General features: G+C 38.9%; 1 protein-coding gene across 1 annotated transcript in view; it reads right to left on the bottom strand.

The window, feature by feature from the left end:
* ehd1.L (EH domain containing 1 L homeolog) overlaps positions 1-19,354 on the bottom strand; it is a 29,650-nt gene continuing 10,296 nt past the window's right edge. Inside the window, exons 3-5 of the mRNA NM_001094743.1 lie at positions 3,158-3,570; positions 2,181-2,345; positions 1-1,168 (exon numbers count right to left, since the gene is read on the bottom strand). Of these exons, the coding sequence (NP_001088212.1) occupies positions 644-1,168; positions 2,181-2,345; positions 3,158-3,570 (1,103 nt within the window). The 3' untranslated portion in view covers positions 1-643. The remainder of the gene's footprint in view (positions 1,169-2,180; positions 2,346-3,157; positions 3,571-19,354) is intronic.

Genomic DNA, 19,354 nt, shown 5'->3' with positions numbered 1-19,354 from the left:
TTTTTTTTTTTTTTTTTACAAATATATGTTGTAGTTACTCATTAATTAGGGCCTCACAAGGCCCCCTATACCCAATGGACCCCCTGCAGCCGCAGGGTCTGCTTCCTCTGTAGTTACGCCCCTGTGTGCAAGCAGTTTCTATCTTTAAAGCATGCACTCATTACAGTGACACATTGGAAGACTGAAAAACAAGATCTAATAAGCTTGTAAGGTCTAAGTATTTCATGAAACCTTTTCTGATTATCTGTTCAAACGTAGCTTTTCAGAAAATAAGAAAACAAAGCCAACTGGATACAGTAGCAGGGCTCAAACTGACAGTTTCCCGTACTTTGTGGCATCAAAGATAGCTCTTGCCAAATGATTTCAAACTGTTTATTATATGGAGCTTCTGCAGATAAAAGTTAAGACCTTCTTCTCCCAAGTCCCTCCTGGCACATCATATATTACAATCTTGTTCCTTCTTTACAGCGCCATCTTTGATCACTATTGCATTTTTAAGCAGCTCCGTGCTTGTTTGATTTAAAGCTGTGGTATAATATACAGATTATTTTTAAATGTTACATATCCCATGTTTGATCTTTCAAGGTAGATGTTTTTGGGGAAAAAAAGGCGGAAGACTTGTTAGTAGATCACATGGTAGGCTTTATTCGCCTCTTCGTTTGGATGGTGGTACTAAGTGAGAAGGCAGATCAGCGGGTAGCTCATGCCCTTCCAATTTTATTTTAATCAGGTGATTAGCGAGTGCGAACTCCTCATCATCAAGAAAGCCATCTTTGTCTACATCAGCCAGTTTCCAGATCTTGCCCAGCACGGTGTTCGGAAGCTTGGACTTAACCATCTCCTTCTTGGCACTGGCACCTGTAATTTTCCCATTGACAGGCGAAAGAGTGAAGAATATCTCATCATATGTTGGTTTATCTTTACCAACCACCCACTCGAAATCATCAATTCCTTCTCCAGCTCCTTCCCCATAGCCATGTCCAAAAGGCCCATTCATAGTTCCTTCAAAGGCACCACCCTTCACCACTTGATTTGTCATCTGAGACTCCTCCTGTCGCACCAGGACCATCAGCTTGGCAATGTCACTGGCCAACATATCATCTACAGCATCCAGCAATTTGGGCTTTACAGACTGAAACTTAGCAAAGTCCTGGGTCATCAGAATTTCCTGCAGCAAAAATAAAAATTGTGTTATGTAGGGTACAGGATACAGTTAAACTGATAACATACTGAATAATGAATTGTATGTTGCACATTATTTTTAGTCTGGCTTAAAGGGATTCTGTCATTTTTATGGTGTAGTTTTTATTTCTAAATTACACTGCAAATAATTCACTCTACAATATAAAATGTAATTTCTGAACCAGCAAGTGTATTTTTTAATTACATTTAGTAAAATTGGTGTGTAGGCAGCCATCTCTGGTAATTTTGCCTGGTCCTGTGCTTTCAGAAAGAGCCAGCACTTTAGGATGGAACTGCTTTCTGGGAGGCTGTTGTTTCTCCCACTCAATGTAACTGAATGTGTTGCAGTGGGACCTGGATTTTTACTATTGAGTGCTGTTCTTATATCTACCAGGCAGCTGTTATCTTGTGTTAGGGAGCCGTTATCTGGTTACCTTCCCATTGTTCTGTTTTAGGCTACTGGGAGGAGGGTACTGCCAACTTGCAGTACAGCAGTAAAGAGTGACTGAAGTGTATCAGAGCACAAGTCACATGACTGGGGCAGCTGGGAAACTGACAATATGTCAGATTTCAAAATTAAATATATGCTCTCTTGAGAAATGGATTTCAGTGCAGAAGTCTGCTGGAGCATGTTTTAAAAAAACGTTTTGCCATGAAAGTTTCCCTTTAAGTATAGTCACTATGACTATGTACTGTAAATGGCTGCATATTTGCAGTCCCATATAACAAATTTGATTTAACTCCGTTCAATTAGTAAATACAGTTTTAAGTTACCTGAAAAAGGACAGCTCATTTCAATTTTGAATCTGAAGTTTGAACTGCTACATGGTATACAAACCAGAACTGAAACGTTCATATTTAATCTAATCTCATATCTAAAACACAGAGCAGAACCATTTCATAATCGAAATACAATATGTCTTCATACTTTTCGACTTCATTTAAATTGGTAAATAGATAGTTCTGCTTATTCAGTGTATTCGAGCAAGCATCGTTACCTGCATTTTCTTGATGTTGGGGAAGTCTCCAGGAGAAATCTGGTGCTCTTTTTCTATTTTCAAGTAAATCTCATGTAGGTTGTTTATCAGCTCTTTCTTTTTATTTTCTTTTCCGAACACATTAGGCATCTCTTTCTTTAAGGCGCTAATTATGTAAGCATGGACCTTAAGAAAGGACAAATCAGAAACAAGATTTTAAAATGTTAATAGAACACAATACCTTTTCTCTGGCAAAAGCCTTAAAGGACATGTAAACCCCCTCCACACAAAAATGTAATCAGTGTGAACAGCCTCTTTGAAATCTTTAGATACCTGCCACTCTGGTTGTTATAAGGTTAACAGTAAGGTTGCAGCATCCCCTTAATCACTTAGAAATCCTTCTACTACTCCAACCCACTCTACCCATCCCTCAGGAATTTGCTTTGGCTGTTGGGTAATGAGTATGCTCAGTTCTTCTCAGCTCAGATTACTAAATACATCCTCCAGGCTAACAGCCAATAGAGAGATAGCATTGCTGGTTCCCATAGAAACTCTAGCTGTCTGATCCTTTCTCCTAACCACCTCTCCTGAGTTCATCTTAACATTACAGTGCTCAAACCCAGCAGAACTTTTTATCAAAGTATGTTGTGCCTGTGTAACCCTGCATTCTGCATTGCATGAACTTTACAGCATTCATGTCTCAATGTTACTGATGAGGCGTCAGAGCGAAAATGGCCACTGGGTGAAAGAGGCTATTTGTTTTAGGAAAATGTGATGGTGCTGGCAAATGGAGGGGTATATGCAGTAAAAATGATGTGGCTTGGGTGGGGAAGATATGCCCAACTTATATACATGGAAGGAAAATGTAGGCTTTACAAGTCCTTTAAGGGAGGTTTACCTACAATAAAAGACAGGCTCTAAGTAGGAGCACTGGCACATTGATAATCAAATGAAAACATAGCCTTACATATAACATATTAAACCTTAATTTCCCTCACCTTGGCTAATCTGGCTCTCTTGATAAGGTCATTGAGCTTACGAAGAGCAGCATTTCTTGGAAGAGACTGTATGTCCTTGAACAGGTCCTGTTCTTCTGCCTCAAACAATTTGCGGTTGTCCGGGATGAGCAGAGGGTGGGACCAGAAAGAGCCGATGTAGACCCGAACTACTTCAGGAGTGTTAATGATTTTACCTAAGGACCACATGAGGGCTCCATAAACTCTCATTAACTGCTGAGTCTCAATCTGGTCTGCCTTATTAAGCACTACACGGATCTTGTCCTCATGGTTTTTCAGGGCTTTGATGACATCAGAAAACTCATCAGAGATGTCCAGCTTGTGAGCATCAAAGAGTAGGATAATGCGATCCACTCGTTCAGCAAACCATTCTAGGACTGCAGCAAAGTCATAACCTTAAGAAAAACAACATAAAAGCAATTTATTTTAATTTTAAACAGTGTTGGTCAAATTATTATATACACATAGTGGTCTTATTAAATTAAAAAGTCATACAGTGAAGTCTAGGGAGCCTGGTCATGGATTGGGGCCATAAAAATTATCTGGAGTGCCACATCTTGCCCACGGGCCTCCAATTGGAAAGCACTGGACTAGAGATATACGGTCTCTTATTTTCTTAAAAAGTATACACCTGGGAAGTTTCCATTTGGTCTGTTGATCTAACACCTATACAATGGGGTTCAAAGCTCACAAAGGGTAGTAAATAAAAAAAGGATGTATAAATAAAACTAACTCTATGCTGTATAAATTACAAGGAAACAAACATAATAGATATATTGCTATTACAGGTATGCAATCCACTATCCGGATATCCATTAACGAGAAGGATTCAAATTACGGAGAGGCCATCTCCCATAGACTCTGGTAACTAGGGTCCGAATTACCCTAGCAACCATGCATTGACTGGAATATGAATAGGAGAGGTCTGAATAGAAGGATCAGTAATAAAAAGTAACAATAACAATACATTTCTAGCCTTACAGAGCATTTGTTTTTAAGAAGGGAGTCAGCAACACCCATTTGAAAGCTGCAAAGAGTCTGAAGAAAAAGGCAAATAACTATAAAACTATAAAAAAATAATGAAAACCAATTGAAAAGTTGCTTAGACTTGGCCACTCTATAACATAATAAAAGTTACCTTAAAGGTGAACCACCCCTTTAATGTTTACATGATTTTCTAGTAGACTTAAGGTAAGAAGATCCAAATTATGGAAAGATCCCTTATCTGGAATACAGTAGGTCCTGAGCATTCTGAATAACAGGTCCCATACTTGTACGATCATTTAAAACCCACAGAGATGGAAAACTTAATTTACTTCATAAATCTGCCAACCCTTATAAGGGGAAAAAAACAAAGCTGGAGTTATTTATAGTGATATTAAAAAGGAAACCTCTTGCAAATGCCAAACTAAAACATTGTGGATTTAATAGTGAAAAGCATAATAAACAAAGCCAATAGAGCACTCATGTTTGAAGTTAATGCTACACCAAGAATTGCACCAGTTTTTACAATGTCCTTCCCAACAGTGACTGCACTTTAGTGTAATAAGTTATGGTTGAATGGCAACTGAAGGCATGAAAGCAGAGGATTTGCAGATTTTTCAGTCATATACAGTTAAATAAGGTTGTGATGGCCCCATTACAGTTGTTCCAAGGTCTAGCATAGATGTTCTACTTGCTTCTCTGGTGCTGCCAGAAACACTATTCATTTTTGGGACATGTTATCCAGAATACTCAGGACCTGGTGTTTTTCGGATAAGGGATCTTTCTGTAAATTGAATCTTCATACCTTACGTCTACTAGAAAATCATGTAAACATTAAATTAAACCAATAGGCTGGTTTTGCTTCCTATAAGGATTAATTATATCTTAGTTTTAATCAAGAACCGGTATGGGACCTGTTATCCATAATGCTTGGGACCTGGGGTATTCCGGATATCGGATCTTTCCACAATTTTGATCTTCATACCTAATCTTCATTCCTAAAGTGTACTAGAAAATCATGTAAACATTAAATAAACTCAATAGGCTGGTTTTGCTTTCAATAAGGATTAATTCTATCTTGGTTGGGATCAAGTACAATATACTATTTTATTATTACAGAGAAACATTAAAAAAAAAAAAAATTTTAAATTTGTTTTTTTTGTTGGATAAAATGGAGTCTATGGGAGACAACCTTTCTGTAATTCAGAGCTTTCTAGATAATGGGTCCCATACCTGTACAAGATACTGTTTTATTACTACAGAGAAAAAGGAAATCATTTTTAAAAATTTGGATTATTTGGATAAAATGGAGTTTATGGGAAACGGCTTTCCGTAATTCTGAGCTTTCAGGATAATGGGTTTTCGGATAACGGATCCCACACCTGTAGTACTTTTTATAAAATACAGCCCTCAATAAAGCCTATTCCAATGACCTTCCTAAGTGACTAGATCAGATGCTGGCTAGGACATAGTATTTCTCATCATAAAACATGTATGCCCTGGAAACATATCTGACAAAGGGTACTACTTATCTCTGCTTTTGGTTCAGAAACTATGATTTTTTTCCTTTTTTTAAAACTCCATTTAAAGTTGCACACATTACCTTTTTAAAGAGATATGAGGGATTGGTGACTTTCATAGTGTTTATTTTACACTTGCATGTGGCTCATGGGTAGAAAAGGTTCGGGACTGTTCTAAGCAATGATCCCAAGGTGACTGCACAGAACTACCAGGTAGCAGCAATTAACATGAGCCATTGCTTGTCCAACATCAGGGGGTGTAAAATTGAGGTTTCAATGTATGTTGATTACAAATGTTTGCATAGTAAAGGTTGGAAAAAGGAAAAGAAAAAAAAAAAACATATCCATAGAGTTAAACCTTTGATGACTATATACTGTAAAACCTGCCTAAGGGTAGAGACACGCTCAGATTCGGGGAGATTTAGTTGCCTGGCGATAAATCTCCTCTTCTTTGGGGGACTAATCTCCTGCTTCCTGTCGGCTAGAATCTAAATCGCCGACGGGGTGGCACTCATTGCGTTTTGTTCTCTGAAGTCTTCCAAAGTGGCAACTTCGGAAAACGAAGCGCACCGATTGCCATCCCGCCGGCGATTTACACTCTAGCCGGCGGGAGGCAGTTCAGGGTAGATTAGCCCCCCCGAAGAAGAGGCGATATCCCCGGGCGACTAAATCCCCCCGAATCTGAGTGTGTGTCTCTGCCCTGTTACCAATACAGAGGTGGACAAAAAACCCGTACTGAAGCCTTTCCAATTAAGTGAAAAAATGAATTCCTGACTGCAAGATGGCAATTAGACCCTGGATCAAAAATACATTTAGATATGACTTAAAAATAAAACCGGCTAGAATTAAATATGTTACAATGAATCCAAGCTTCAGATCTGAGTTCTAACCCTTTTACGTTATATAGGTACATACACAAAAGCCATGAAAATCTTGTAAATTATATCCCTATAAACGGTGAATTCTGATGTCATTTCGGTCACATGACTTGTGTATTATAATAAATAAAGTACCCCTAGTTGCAAAATATGAGGATATTAGAAGATACCTCGGAGTTACATGGCTTCGGCCTCGTGTTTTCATAGGGTCATGAAACTCCTCGGTTACTTGTAATATCCTTATAATTTACAAGAGGGGGTACTTTATTCACCACACACACACACACACAGTAGCTGCTCTCAACAGGAATTACCCTACTGTTTCAAAATTTCCACTGACGTATTCATTCTGAGAATTATACAACTAAAGATGCAGTAATTTAAGTAATATCTGGGAACAAAAAAGGAACTTCAATCAATATGTTGAAATTTCTGGGGGTTTTTTTATGTGAGAAAAGGTCCCCTGCTATTTGTCTATAATGTCCTCGAATGAACTTTAAAGCGTCTTTTCTCCAGACACTATACCCTCAAAGTTTAAATCTTCCATCCCTCTAACCAGTTCAGTTGCACGTCTCTGAACTCTCTCTCCAGCTCATTTATATCCCTCTTAAAGCGGTGGTTCACCTTCAAACAACTAGTTGGTTTCAGATAGATCACCAGAAATAACGACTTTTTCCAATGACTTTCTATTTGCTATGTGTGACTGCTTTCTAATATTGAAGTGTACCGTGTCATTTTTTCACCTTCTGAAGCAGCTCTGAGAGGGGAGGTCGCCGACCCTGTAAACCAGGGGTAGGGAACCTGCGGCTCTAGAGCCGCATGTGGCTCTTCAGCCTGCTTGCTGCGGCTCAGTCTTGCGGCTTTGCCTGTCAGGTCGTATTTACAGCCCTCGCACATGCTGGTGGCTTCTCGAGTGTGCAACCGCGGTAAGCACACTCAAGAAGCCGCCAACAGGTGCGAGGGCTGTATAGACGTCCCAGGAGTGACAGGCAAGACTGAGCCACAGCAATATGATTCATCATGGTCCTTACCGCGGTCACACACTCAAGACAAGAGAAGAAAGATCAGCATGGAGCGTCAGAAACTGAAGTCACATTAAACAGATGAGAACACTAGCATTTAATAGGGCTATTCAGTGTTTAATTTATTTCAAAGTAGCCCTGCATATACACAATGCACTTCTGTTTGTTGTATTCTGTTGTTGTAACAGTTAAGATTAAAAAAAAGTTTATAAACTGTGTTATGTTTTGCGGCTCCAGACTATTTTTCTTTAGTGGGAGAGGGGCAAAATGGCTCTTTTGATAGTAAAGGTTGCTGACCCCTGCTGTAAACTATTCTAAATGGATACATTTAGTTGATATGTTTCTTATCTTTGTCCCTGCTGAGCAGAATCTCTGGGTTTCATTACAGGCAGCTGTGAGAACAATAGTTACTAATACTCCAGAGATGTGTATCAACTTAACTCAATGTTGCAAAATTGTAACAGTTAAGAGTCTGCACCTGAATTACTGAGCTGTCAGACTCAAACACCAGAGACAGGAACATTCAACATTCAACTTTAAACTTACATTTTGGAAAAACAGTAAAAAAATAAACAATGGAAAGTAATTGAAAAAAGTATATTTCTGGGGAACAATCTGAAAACAACTAAATTGAAAAAAAGTGTTTGGAAGGTGAACAACCCCTTTACAGGCCTCCGTGAAGCCAGGGCAACTAACTTCCTGTTTAAAAAAATAAAGGCGGCAAGCAGGAGATTTTAGCGCGCACGTGCATGTCGCCACATCGCCTTTTCTATAACACAGTTCACAAATGAAATTTTATCACATTTATGTATTAAACATTTAAGATTGTTAACTTTTTTCCAAGATAGAGATGTTGCTGGAATGGGGTGGAGTGTATTTTTCCCTTATAAATGTTTAGTGTTAATGTGAGGTTGTTCACCTTTGAGTTACCTTTTAGTATGGTTTAGAGATTGATTATCAGAGACAGTTTTTAATTGGTTTTCATTTTTTTATTTTATTATTATTTGTGGTTTTTGAGTTAACATTTTATTTAGCGGCTCTTCAGTTTGCAGTTTCAACAATCTGGTTGCTAGGGTCCAAATTACCCTAGCAACCATGCACTGATTTGAATAGGAGCCTGGAATATGAAGGAGAGGGCCTGAATAGAAAGACGAATAATAAAAAGTAGCAATAATACACGTGTAGCCTTACAGAGCATGTGTTTTTTAGATGGGGTCAGTAACCCCCATTTGAAAGCTGGAAAGAGTCAGAAGAAGAAGGCAAATAATTAAAAACTATAAGAAATAAATGAAGACCAATTAAAAAGTTGCTTAGAATTGGCCATTCTATAACATACTAAAAGTGAACGACCCCTTTAAGGACTGGAGCCCAATATTGCACTGCATACTCAAGGTGAGGCCTTATAAGGGACCTATAAGGAGGCAAAATGAGGCATCCAATACTTAAAGGAAAAGCAAACCCCTACTCTCCTAACCTACATAGACCCCCCTCCCTCCTCCCCCCAGCCTAAGTGTTACCCCGGGAAAATGCCCCTAACATTTTAACCCCTTGGTGCAGATTCAGCAATCATAGTTCACAGGGGCCATCTTCAGCCGACAACTGCGCATGCGCCGAAACTCGCGACAATTTCCGTTCTCATTTTGAAGATGCCGCCCATGAACTCCGATGTCTGAACCTGCACAGAGGGGTAAGTAAAAGGTTAGGGGCATTTGCCTGGGGTAACACTTAGGCTGGGGGGAGGAGGGAGGTCTATGCACGGTAGAGGGGTAGGGGATTTTTAACTTTAGGGTTTGCTTCTCCTTTAATTAAGTCTGTGGAAAGAACATACATTGTTATCCCAGGAATATCCCAGGTTATGTCTAACACAATAGCTAGAAAATCCCTACTGACTTTTGCTTCCTGCATAGCTACATATTTTCATGTCTAGTAATAAAATCAGTTATCACTCAGATTCCCTCCCAGACCCATCCGGCCTACTTATGAATTTATTACCTTGTAGGTTATACAAAACTTCCTTCTGGTCCATTGTACATGCTGACTGCGGCTGAGTTCAAAACAAGGCAATGCTCACCAGATTGCTTCCTACTTGTGCCTATGGGAAGTGCAACAGGTTGCTCCCCATCTCTTAATAGCCACTGAAAAAACATGGCAGCTTGCTTAAAGGAATTTTGTCATGATTTTTATGATGTAGTTTTTATTTCTAAATTACACTGTTTACACTGCAAATAATTCACTCTACAATATAAAATTCCATTCCTGAATCAGCAAGTGTATTTTTTTAAGTTGTAATATTGGTGTGTAGGTGCATCTCAAGTCATTTTGCCTGGTCATGTTCTTTCAGAACTTTAGGATGGAACTGCTTTCTGGAAGGCTGTTGTTTCTCCTAAGCAATGTAACTGAATGTGTAGCAGCGGGACCTGGATTTTACCATTGACTGCTGTTCTTAGATCTACCAGGCAGCAGTTATCTTGTGTTAGGGAGCTGCTATCTGGTTACCTTCCCATTGTTCTGTTGTTAGGCTGCTGGGTGGAGGGGGGTGATATCACTCCAACTTGCAGTACAGCAGTAAAGAGTAACTGAATTTATCAAAGCACAGGTCACATGACTGTAGGCAGCTGGGAAACTAACAATATGTCTAGCCCCATGTCAGATTTCAGAATTAAATATAAAAAAAATCTATTAGCTCTTTTAAAAATGGATTTCAGTTCAGAAGTCTGCTGGAGCTGCACTAATGACTGATGTGTTTTGAAAAAAAAAAAAAATTTCCTCATGACCGTATCCCTTTATTTTTGAAAATCCTCCGCTCTGATTTTTAAAAGTATAGCTACAAATAGTTACATTTACTACATCTGGTTCCTAGGGTCCCAATTACCCCAAGCAACCATGCATTGATTTCAATAAGTGCCTGGAATATGAATAGAAGAAGGCCTGAATAGAAAGATAAGTAATAAAAAGTAGCAATAATAAATGTGTAGCCTTACAGAGCATTGGTTTTTAGATGGGTCAGTGACCCCCATCTGAAAGCTAAAAAAGAGTAAGAAGAAGAAGGCAAATAATTTAAAAATTATGAAAAAATAAATCATGAAGGCCAATTGAGAAGTTGCTCAGAATTAGCCATTCTAGAACATACTAAAAGTTAATTTAAAGGCGAACCACCCCTTTATTCTCTGTTTTCTTCACACTTGCGTTATGCAGCTGATAATGCTGCCATTATAGAACCTCTCTTGTGACGCTTTATATAAAATCCACATTTGAACACCTTGTTTAAGGATGTCAGACTCTGCATGGTTTTGCACCTTACTTTTAAAATCTTTCCAGACCCCAATGCCCTTTTCAGTGAATGCAGACTCTTCGATGCTGCTTTCAGAATGTCAGCAAGTGAAGCAAAAAAAACAGCGTCTAACTGCTTGCTATACTCTGACAATGAAAAATTCGTAAAAGTAAATGACCTGTTCTGTTTACCGAAAACAGTTTTGGGGTAAACAGTTGAAAAAGTTGTGATGGCCCTGCTACAGTTATTCCAAGGTCTAGCATAGATGTTCTACTGGCTTCTCTGGTGCTGCCAGAAACACTATACAGTTATGGGACCTGTTATCCAGAATGCTTGGGACCTGGTATTTTCCGGATAACGGATCTTTCTGTAAGTCGGATCTTCATACCTTAATTCTACTAGAAAATCATGAAAACATTAAATAAACCCAATAGGCTGCTTTTGTTTCCAATAAAGATATCTTAGTTAAGTACAAAGTATTGTTTTATTATTACAGAGAAAAAGCAAATGATTTCAAAAAAATTGGATTATTTGGATAAAATGGGGTCTATGGGAGACCTTCTGTAATTCGAAGCTTTCTGGATAAAGGATTTCTGGATAACCGATCCCATACCTGTAAGAGCATTCTCCCTGCTCAGCTTTCTGAGCCTCACAGCTTTGAGCATAATAAGTAATGTCTGACATCTTTGGGCACGCGTGTTTGCTACCAAAATAAATATGCAAGATTGTATGCAGCAAATCTGTGCCCCATTCTAAAAGGCGGAGAAATCAACCTGTGGTGAAAAAGCCCCCCCCCCCCCACCACAGGTAGCCCTCCATCACCCCAGGCTAACTACCCTCCCAGGGAGATACTCCATACTTACCACTCGGCGCAGATTCTTCCAGTGAAGTTCCACACGTCCATCTTCCGGCTCCTTGGTAAGCGGACAGAGATCGGCAATTTGCATGTAATTCGGCGCATGCGCTGTTGTCGCAAACCGGCAAACTGCTCCAACTGCGCATGCGCGGAAATACAGATCTCGAAGTCAGCTTACAGAGGACGCGGAAGTGGAACGTCGCTGGAAGAATCTGCGCCGAGGGGTAAGTATGGTATATGGAGCATTTCCCCGGGGGGGGGTGTAGTTAGCCTGGGGGGGGGGGGGGAGGGCTACCTGGGGTGGGGGGGTTACGGGTTTTTTTCCTCACAGGTTGATTTCTCCTTTAAGGTGGCCATAGACATAGAGATCTGCTCGTTTAGCGGTGTCGCCAAACGAGTGGATCTCTACTCGATATGCCCACATTGAAGTGGGCTATATTGGGCTGATCTGATCTGATTGTGTGCCCTAGGGATCATAATGCATCCGATACGGGCGGTCGGATCGTGGGACCGCATGCACGCACAGATGCGCCCGCGATCCGATGGGATTTTTTTAACCAGCCTGATCGAGATCTGGCCGACTTTCGGTCTGTCAGCAACTTTTAAATCGGCCCCTGTATGTGGGCCTTAAGATTTAGTCATAACAAACAAGAAGGGTTTTATCATGTACAGGTGAAAACCCTCATTCCTCCCATGAGATGTCACAGTTATGTTCTGGGACACATCCTGGATTACTGGACGGAGTTTACAGGGGTCTTATCACAGCTGACACAGTTCTTCCTGCATATAGGAATTGCTGAGCCGTTAGGGAACAGTGAACAAACACAGGAACAAAATTACGAACATGTATGGAAAACTAACCGTGGCTATTACATGGGCGGCAACCAGCTACTAAAATGATTACAATTATATAAATTTTAAAATTCAATAGGGAATTCCCCGTCATTTTAATCCAATTACAAAAACACAATCACAATGGTTGCATTAAATGTATCTAGGTAGGTGTTAATGAAACTCTCTAACAATGAAGTCACTGTCCTCTTCCCCCTACAGATCAATGAAACTCATTGTGGCAGGTGTTAATAATCAAATAACACTTGAGTATAGATTGATTTGAAATAGGGTTTCTACACATTTACAAACAAGTGATAATTGTTCTGATGAATACTGATGTAATCTGTGGTGTACTAAAAAGTTTGTCTATCAGTTACAATACTAAAGCTTTGCTGAAAAGTCAAGAAATTTGCTTTTAGGGAACTAGCACATGGGCAGATTCGGTATGGGATCCGTTATCCGGAAAATCGTTATCCAGAAAGCGCCAAATTTCTCAATGCCCGTCTCCCATTTACTCCATTTTATTCAAATGTTTCAAAAGGATTTTCATTTCCGCTGTAATAATAAAACAATACTTTGTACGGGTATGAGATCTGGAAACCAGTTATCCAGAAAGCTCAGAATTACGGAAAGGCCGTCTCCCATAGACTTTACGTTAACAAAATAATCCAAATTTTTAAAAAGATATTATTAATCCATATTGGAGACAAAAACCAGCCTATTGGGTTTATTTAATGTTTACATGATTTTCTAATAGACAAGGTATGAAGATCCAAATTATAGAAAGATCCATTATCTGGAAAACCCCAAGTCCTGAGCATTCTGGATATCGAATACCATACCTGTACTTGATCCCAACTAAGATATGATTAATCCTTATTGGAAGCAAAACTAGCCTATTAGGTTTATTTAATGTTTACATGATTTTCTAATAGACGTAAGGTATGAAGATCCACATTCTGGAAATTTAGCTGTATATGTAAAACCCCAGGTCCTGAGCATTCTGGATAACAGGTCCCATACCTGTACTAATCACTATGGCCGACTGGTTAAACAGCATGCAACAAAGGCAGGAGGAAACCACATTTAGCTGGAGTTGTTTGTATTAAAAATACATCTATTTTAGGTAACATTTGCCACTCTCAAACTGGACAAACAACTTAAAATTGTCCCTTAAAAAAAAAAAATGAGAGAATGTTACAGTCAGGACAAGAACACACTGCACTTGCTGGAAGATCTGTGGCAAAATGATATTCTTACTAATCACTGGCATGCTTGCAAAATAACCCTAATAGATCTACTAAGGATCAATCCCATTTTTTTTTTTTTTTATTATTTAGCCACTGTTACTGATGGGCACCTAAAGTGGAGGGGAATGTTATTTCCCAACAACCTCCCCCCCCCCCCCACTGAAAATAAAGTAGTGATAATACAAAATAACAAATACATATTAGGTTTTATCATCATCATCATCATCATTTATATAGCGCCAGCAAGTAGTGCAGTGCTTTACATTGATTTTTAACAGATAGGTCTTGCAATAATTTAAAGGTACAGTAACACGAAAAAATTTAAGTATTTTAAAGGAATGACAACATAATGTACTGCTGCCCTGCACTAGTAAAACTAATGCGTTTACCGTAGAAATACAACTATAGTTTATATAAACAAGCTGTTGTGTAGCCACAGGGGCAGCCCTTCAAGCACAGGATACAAAGCACATAGTCGATACGTTCTAACAGTTCTAATGTATACTACAGAGAGTATCTGTTATCACCTTTATATCTTGCCTTTTCTTCTTTTTCAGTTTAAAATGGCTGCCCCCGTTTATAAATTATTGTATTGAGTTTCTGAAGTAAACACATCACATGCAGCACAACAGTATATACTATTTTCATTACTTTAAAAAAACCTTTCATTTTTTTGGTATTACTGTTCCTTTAAAGGAGCATAATTTAAAGGAAAATGGAAATTTAATATAAGCTTCATCATACTGAAATAAGAAACTTACTAAATACAATCAATTAAAAAATATGTAGCATTTCTAAAAATATTAAATTTATCTTCACTATCCCTCTCTCAGCATAATCTTATTTTCATTCAGGTGCTGGGTGTCGGATTTTCATTGACAGTTATATCCAATATATCTTTCAGGGGGGGGGGCTCCCTTTCTTAGCAGATGTATTAGAGCTCACTCAAATAACTCATTCCATCACAAACAAAATCTAACAAAATAAGTGTCTTGAGCACAAATCCAGCATGTAGAGAGACAGTATTTCTGGAGATTTTGAAAGAGTGAGCTCTAATACATCTTCTAGGCAACTGCAATTTGGGGAGATTAGTTGCCCGGTGATAAATTTCCTTTTCTTCGGGGCGACTAATCTCCCCAAACTGCCTCCCCTGCCTCCCACCGGCTAGCATGAAAATCACTGGCAGGATGGCACTCTGAGCACTTATTTTTCCGAAGTTGCCTGAAGTTTCCAGGCGACTTTGGAAAACGAAGCACTCCGAGTGCCATCCTGCCAGTGATTTTCATTCTAGCCGGTAGAAAGGCAGTTCGGGGAGATTAGTCGCCCTGATGAAGAGGAGAATTGCAGCCTCTGCCCTATGAATCAGATACCCAACTCATACATGATGAGAGAATGAAGAGAGTCAAATGCGGAGAGGGTCGCGAGTGAGATTATTTCAGAAACGGGTCCGATTTAAATCGATTATATTTAGGGATGCACTGAAAATACTTTTTTTGTATTCAGCCGAACCCCCAAATCCTTCGCGAAAGATTCAGCTGAATAATGAACCGAATCCAAATTTACATATGCAAATTAGGGGTGGGAAGGGGAAACCATTTTTTACTTGTTTGTTTTGTGACAAACACACGATTTCCCTCCACCGATTCGGATTCAGTTCGGCCGGGCAAAAGGATTCGGCCAAATCCTGCTGAAAAAGGCTCAATCCCGAACCGAATCCTGGATTCGGTGCATCCCTAATTATATTTAGAAAATGTCTTATTTCACTATGCTGAAGCTTATATAACATTTAAATCTTCGTGATAGTTCCCATTTAAGAAAGAAGGGTTACAGAGTAAAACAAGACCAAGACCGCAGGAAAGGGTTAGGTTTGGGGCCTTATTTAAATGTACAACATATGGAACCCGTAAGTAATTTTCATGCTGAGAATTCTGAAGCAGAATCAGCTTGTTTAATCTAAAAAAAAAAAAACTAAACATAAAAAAAAAAAAAACGACCCACCCTATAATAATTACTGTAAACACAGCAAATACAGTTTGTGACAGTGTAGTGCCAAGAACAAGACAATAATCTCAGGCATGCTGGGGGCAGGGATTCCTTCTTGGGAAGAAATCCCCAGTGATTCATTAGCTGTCTTTGTATCTTGGCTTCCTGCCTGGCGAACCCCCTCCAAAGCCGAGGAAACGTTACTCTATGTCTAAGCCGAAAGGAATAACTTTGTCCAATAAAGTACAAAAAAAAAAACTGTAGCAGCATCCCATGGAAAAAATGAATAGAAACCAGGAGGAGGCAGACGTTTATCGTGTTTATTTATTCAAAGTTCTGAGCATAAATAGAAAAGATGTCTCGGTTTATACACTAGAGATGGTTCCTTCTAGAATTATACAAACCAAATGATAGGTTAAGAGAAAAGAACAGATATCAACACAGCCACATCAGCTGTTAGACTGTGGCTGCACAACACAAAAAAAGATACAGTGAAACCATAATTTTACATCCCCTGATTTTAAGTTTAGCCTCATTTTACATTTTTGTTTTGTGGTCCCACCTATATATTATGCATAATACATTTCCCTAATTTTACACCATTTTCTTTCTGGTCCTATGAAAAACATAAAATGGGGGTTCTACTGTATAACAAAGGCATTGAACAGAATAGCGTTGAACAGCGGGGGAGGGGGAGAACTGAAGGAATGGGAGAGGATTTTGAGGCATCAAGATAATCGAATAGAAAGGAAATTATTTGCTCGTGGTTTCAATTAAGTCACAAGGGCCACTACCCCTGCTTTCCAGTTTTTTCTGGCGTCCTGTATTTTATCAGACAAAATATTAAAGGGATATTGTCATGGGAAAAAATGTTTTTTCCCCCCAAAACACACCAGTTAATAGTGCTGCTCCAGCAGACTTCTGCACTGAAATCCATTTCGCAAAAGAGCAAACAGATTTTTTTATATTCAATTTTGAAATCTGACATGGGGCTAGATGTGACTTTCGCCTGCACTTTAGGATGGAACTACTTTCTGGCAGGCTGTTTTACTCCTACTTAATGTAACCGAATCAGTCTCAGTGGGACTTGGCTTTTGAGTGTTGTTTTAAGATCTACGGGGAGTTGTTATCTTGTGTTAAGCTGGCCATAGATGTTGAGATTTTTAAAAGATCAGATCCTGATCGTGAGACCACGATATTCTCCGAATGATCGTACGAATTTACCATCAACTAAAAAGACCAATTTACCAGGAAAACAAAGGGGAGCTGCCTGCTTGGCCCTGCAAACAGAGATAGATTGCACTGGGACCGACAAACATTTTTTGACCTGGCCGATCAATTTCCCGACAGATGTCGGCCGAAAAATGGTAAGATGTACGATCGTTCGAATCCCACTAACCGCACGATAATTAAGAAGGATTGGCCGGGCTTCCCTAAAATCGGTCGTTCGGCAAGAAGAACCGTCGCGTCTATGGGGAGCTTAAGGGAGCTTCTATCTGGTTACCTTCCCATTGTTCTGTTGTTAGGCTGCTGGGAGAGGCGAGGGAGGGGGTGATATCACTCCAACTTGCAGTACAGCAGTAAAGAGTGACTAAAGTTTATCAGAGTACAAGTACATGACTGGGGGCAGCTGGGAAACTGACAATATGTCTAGCACCATGTCAGAAGTTGAATATACTTCTGAAAAATGGATTTCAGTGCAGAATTCTGCTGGAGCAGCACTATTAACTGATACGTTTTGAAAATAACATGTTTTCCCATGACAGTATCCCTTTAAAGAAAATGATGCTCTTGCTTAAAAATCCACTCTTAATATCAGCATGGGTTCCCATAATTCGGAAAGCTCTGAATTACGGAAAGGCCGTCTCCCATAGACTCCATTTTATCCAAATTTTAAACAATGATTTGCTTTTTCTCTGTAATAATAAAACAGTAGCTTGTACTTGATCCCAACAAAGATATAATGAATCCTTATTGGAAGCAAACCCAGCCTATTGGGTTTATTTAATGTTTACATGATTTTCTAATAGATGTAAGGTATGAAGATCCAAATTATGGAAAGATCTGTTATCCGGAAAACCCCATTCTGAATAACAGCTTCCATACCTGTACTAATAACGTATGTTATACAAATGGCTGATATATACACAATTAGCAAAGAAGAACAAGGCTATAAAATTGTTTCCAAAGAACTTTCTGCTGGTAACGGGCTTGCATTCAAGCATGCCCAGAGAGCAAATACAGCAGCCCGGAATATTTGTAATGTTGCTACAGGGTTGTTGTACAGATAACAGTGTCAAACAGAGTGGTAAACTGTAAATCTCATGTGATTCATTTTCCTAGGTCAGTTCCACACCCTCTTCCAGACTTAAAAGGGATGTAAAGAGTGATATTATGACATCATTTGCAATTGGTTTACATTTTTTATTTGTGGTTTTTGAGATATTTAGCGCCTCTCCAGTCTGATATTTAAACAATCTGGTTGCTAGGATCCAAGTTCCCCTTGCAACCATGCATTTATTTGAATAAGAGACTGGAATACGAGTAGAAGAGGGGCTGAATAGAAAGACGATTAATAACAAATAGCAATAACAATAAACGTGTAGCCTTGCAGAGCATTTGTTTTTAAAATGGGGTCAGTGACCCCCATTTGAAAGATGGAAAGAGTCATGAGGAAAAGGCAAAAGGCATTTAAAAACTAAAGAAAATAAATAACGAAGACTAAAATTTAACTTAAAGGTGAACCACCCCTTTAAAATGTATACAGCTATAATCATTAAGGTAACGATCTGCACCCGAAACTAAACACAGCATATACAACTGAATTACCAGTATATATACTCAGGACAAATCTGGTTTCAAATATAAATTCTGACGAGTCTGCTCCGGGAGTCATTCACAATAAAACAAGGTAAATATTTAAAGAGCCCTAAGACAATGCTTCCTGACATACTTTAACTAGTTACTTTTCCTCTGACAATAAAACAGACACAACCTGCTGCTCCTTCCTAGATATGCGGTAAAAGAAAAGTTACAAAACACGACATCAGGAAATTAACTCATTTCATGACAAACCTATGAGTCATTATTTATCAGGAACGATACCTAGTCTCACTCCTAGTTACAGAGCCATAGTTACTCCTAGGGGCAGATTTATTAAGGGTCGAATATAAAATTCTAAAAAAAAAAAAAAAAATTATGGTCAAAACTCTCAAATTCGAATTTTCGAGTATATTCGAATTTATTAAGAGTTAAAAAAAAATTCACACGAATTCGGAATTTGACCTTTGATAAACGTGCCTCCTAGTGTCAGAGTCACAAAGAAGTTAATATTTGCGTAAGGCACCTAGGACAATGCAAGGAAATCAGTTTATGCAATCACCAGCTGGGTTTTGTGTTAAGCTGGCCAAAAAACATTTGTTCTATGCAGGGGATACGATAAGCCAGTCAAAAAGGGCCAAAGTTAAAGGGATATTGTCATGGGAAAACATGTTTTTAGAAATAGTGCTGCTCCAGCAGAATTTAGCACTGAAATCCATTTCTCAAAAGAGCAAACAGATTTTTTTTATATTCAATTTTGA

The sequence above is a fragment of the Xenopus laevis genome, chromosome 4L, assembly GCF_017654675.1.
Source record: "Xenopus laevis strain J_2021 chromosome 4L, Xenopus_laevis_v10.1, whole genome shotgun sequence".
NCBI classification, from domain to species: domain Eukaryota; kingdom Metazoa; phylum Chordata; class Amphibia; order Anura; family Pipidae; genus Xenopus; species Xenopus laevis.
The sequence above is the reverse complement of the archived record's forward strand: the minus strand, read 5'-3'. Positions and strand labels throughout refer to the sequence as shown.